The 3116-nt window shown below is 48.9% G+C and overlaps 1 protein-coding gene across 1 annotated transcript in view; it reads left to right on the top strand.

The window, feature by feature from the left end:
• Positions 1-3116, top strand: part of LOC138177394 (membrane-spanning 4-domains subfamily A member 8-like) — a 13745-nt gene that overhangs the window by 6720 nt on the left and 3909 nt on the right. The window contains exon 4 of the mRNA XM_069108575.1: positions 188-337. Coding sequence (XP_068964676.1) covers positions 188-337 — 150 coding nt within the window. The remainder of the gene's footprint in view (positions 1-187; positions 338-3116) is intronic.

The raw sequence follows: 3116 nt of genomic DNA, 5'->3' as shown, positions 1-3116 counted from the left end.
CACACTCACAGACAACACACTTATGCACACACTCATATATACACACAAACACACTCACACACACTCATACACACATGCACACACTCACATACACAAACACACACTCACACACACAAACAGTTACTGTGCCTCTTCTTCCACCCATGCCCATTCCCCTCTCCCATGACCTTCCTTGTATCTTTCTCAGATAAATGGGAGCCTGGGAATGAATATTGTCAGCGCCATCTTCTCAGTTGTGGGCATCATCCTCTTCATCACAGAGTTAAGTATCAATTGGAGAAACGATGTGTACTGCGATCCAAACATCTACTACAACTACTGCCATGGGGTGGTGAGTGTCAGGATTTCCTTGAGCCCCGACAGCCTCAGGTGAACCACTTAGTGGGCCTTCAGTCCCTCAGGATGAATGGTTCCCTTGCATCGCTGCCCCAGAGAGAACTGGCACCTGACAAGAGTGATTCCCCAACTGTCTTTTCCAAAAATCTGAACCAAGTCACTGAACAGCTTCAAGGTCCTACTATTCAGGGTGCTACCTGACTCCTCTTTCCACAGTCCTCCCATTGTGACCTTCTGCAGTCTCTCTTCTAGTTAGATTTAGGTAATAGAATATCTAAGGGAAGGGCTTTTAAAACAAAAAGTATAGAATGTTAGAGCTGGGAAGGGCTTAGAACAGGGGATGTCAGAGCTGGGAGCGCCCTTAGAACAGGGGATGAAAGAGCTGGGAGGGCCCTTAGAACAGGGGATGAAAGAGCTGGGAGGAACCTTAGAACAGAGGATGTCAGGGCTGGGAGGGCCCTTAGAACAGGGGATGTCAGGGCTGGGAGGGCCCTTAGAACAGGGGATGTCAGGGCTGGGAGGGCCCTTAGAACAGGGGATGTCAGGGCTGGGAGGGCCCTTAGAACAGGGGATGAAAGAGCTGGGCTATGCTCCAGGGCTACCTCTAATGAACCCAGAGTGAGGAGGTTTTCTGGTGCCAGTTCTGTTGGGGAGCAGTGGAGGTGGCCTGTTCCCAAGAGAGAGTAGCTCTGGGCCACCAGCAAGGGCTTCCTCACAGGCCAGCTGTGCCATCCATCCACCCTAGGAAGGGCCAACATTCAGTGCCAATTCCCAGGAAAGCCTCTGTCCCCACAGACAGAAGAGCCAGGGAGAGAAAGGCCAAGAGCCCCAGAGCCTTGGTTACCAGGCTTCTCTCCCTCCTCAAACTACCTTAAAATTTAAGGACCACAGATTTCAGTCTTGGAGGGGACTTAGAAAGCAACCAGTCTAAGCCCTTTTAATAATCATATCTAGCATTTATTTAGCACCAGGAGATTTGCAAAGTGCTTCACAAATAGTCTCATCTGAGCCTCACAACAATCCTACAAAGTAGATGCTGTCATTGTACCCATTTTACAGATGAGGAAACTGAGGTACAGGGAGGTTAAATGGCTTATCCAAGACCACAAGGCAGTGTCTGAGGTAGGATTTGAACTCAGAGCTCCCTGACTCCAAATCCAGCACTCCGTGTGCTGTATCACCAACTGCTTCATTTTCCAGAAATAGAGGGCCAGACCAAGGAGGTGGTAAAGACAGAGCCCTCCAAATTGAGCCCTCTTCCCATTCACTCTGCCAGGGGTTCTCTACCTAAGACCCATGAACTTGTTTTTAAAAATACTTCATTGATCATTAAGCTATTTAATTAATAATTAATAACTTAATTCCAATAGAATTGATTTCCTTTATAATCCTATGTATTGGGGAAATTTTTATTTACTTTTTTTTGCAATGGGGAAGGCAAGGCAATTGGGCTTAAGTGACTTGCCCAAGGTCACATGGCTAGTAAGTGTTAAGTGTCTGAGGCTGGATTTGAACTCAGATCCTCCTGACTCCAGGGCTGGTACTCTATTTGCTACACCACCTAGCCGCCCCCACATTTGGAGATTTTTAAGACGATCTTGAGAAGGAACCCACGAAATAAAAATGGTGAAGAACTCTTAAACTATACCATCATCCCCTCGATTTTCATATAAAGAAACTGAGGCCCACTGCTTGGTCCCCATTGACCAAGCTTTTGTCTTCACATCCATCTCCTCATCTGTGAAATGAGGAGGGTGGATGAGGCAACTTCCAGAACCTCTGGCAGCTCTACATTTTACAGTCCTAGGAAACTGAGGCCCAAAGCAACTGAATCTGGCAACTCTGGGCAGAATAGGATTCAGCAAGAATGTCAGAGAGGGGCAAAGATCCATTCAACACCCAAGGGCAAAGGGATTATGTCGTAATGATGTAGGGTGAAGGGAGGCTTCCTGGAGGAGGCAGAGCTGGAATTGGGCCTTACAGTCATTTTCCAGCAGGCGGAGATGAAGGGGGAAGAGATTCTACCTGCACCCCAAAGGAGGGTGAGATCTCTGAGGCTCACCGGGCTCACGGGGCTGCCAGGAGAATCCAATGAGCTGAAAGGAGTCATTTATTCCAGCCCCACAGGGCTAATTAACATGACTGTCTGGCATCAGTCAGCTCTGGGCAGGACCTCAGACCAGGTCAAGTCCAAACTTTTTGTTTTATAGTTGAGGAAGCTGAGGTGCAGTGACTTGCCCAGGGTCACACAGCTTGTGTATTACATAGGATGTGAACCCACCTAATGGGCCAAATGGCTATTTCTGCCCCTGCATCAGCACAGAACAAGGATAGGCTCCCTGGTGTTGGAGACAGATGACCTGGATTCCAGGCTCAATTCAGCCATATACCAAAGAATGACTGAGTGAAGCTTTTAACCTTTCTGAGAGCCCATTTCTTCCCCAACACTAGCAGTAGCTAAAAGTTATGGAATGTCTCCTCGTGCCCAGCTCTGTGCCAGAGCTTTGCAATCACTACCTCATCTGCTCCTGAGAACAGCCCTGGCAGGCAGGGGTGCTGTTAGCCACAGGCACTCCCTGAGCCTGGGTAGAAACTCTGTCCACTCCCCCACTACTCCTCACAGATGCCACACTGTCCATAAGCCAGAGGATAAATGGGAGAGGCCAGAGAGGGCCAACATTCCTCTCCCCAGAGACCAAAGCTGCACACACTGACACCCCCCAGATCAAAGCTGCACACACTGACACCCCCAGATCAAAGCTGCACACACTGACACCCCC

This window comes from Petaurus breviceps, unplaced genomic scaffold (genome assembly GCF_028583685.1).
Source record: "Petaurus breviceps papuanus isolate PSGF00001 unplaced genomic scaffold, PetGlider_PUasm1.0 90397, whole genome shotgun sequence".
In the NCBI taxonomy this organism is placed as follows: domain Eukaryota; kingdom Metazoa; phylum Chordata; class Mammalia; order Diprotodontia; family Petauridae; genus Petaurus; species Petaurus breviceps.
Note: the sequence above shows the minus strand (reverse complement) of the source record. Positions and strands in the feature narration are given on the sequence as shown.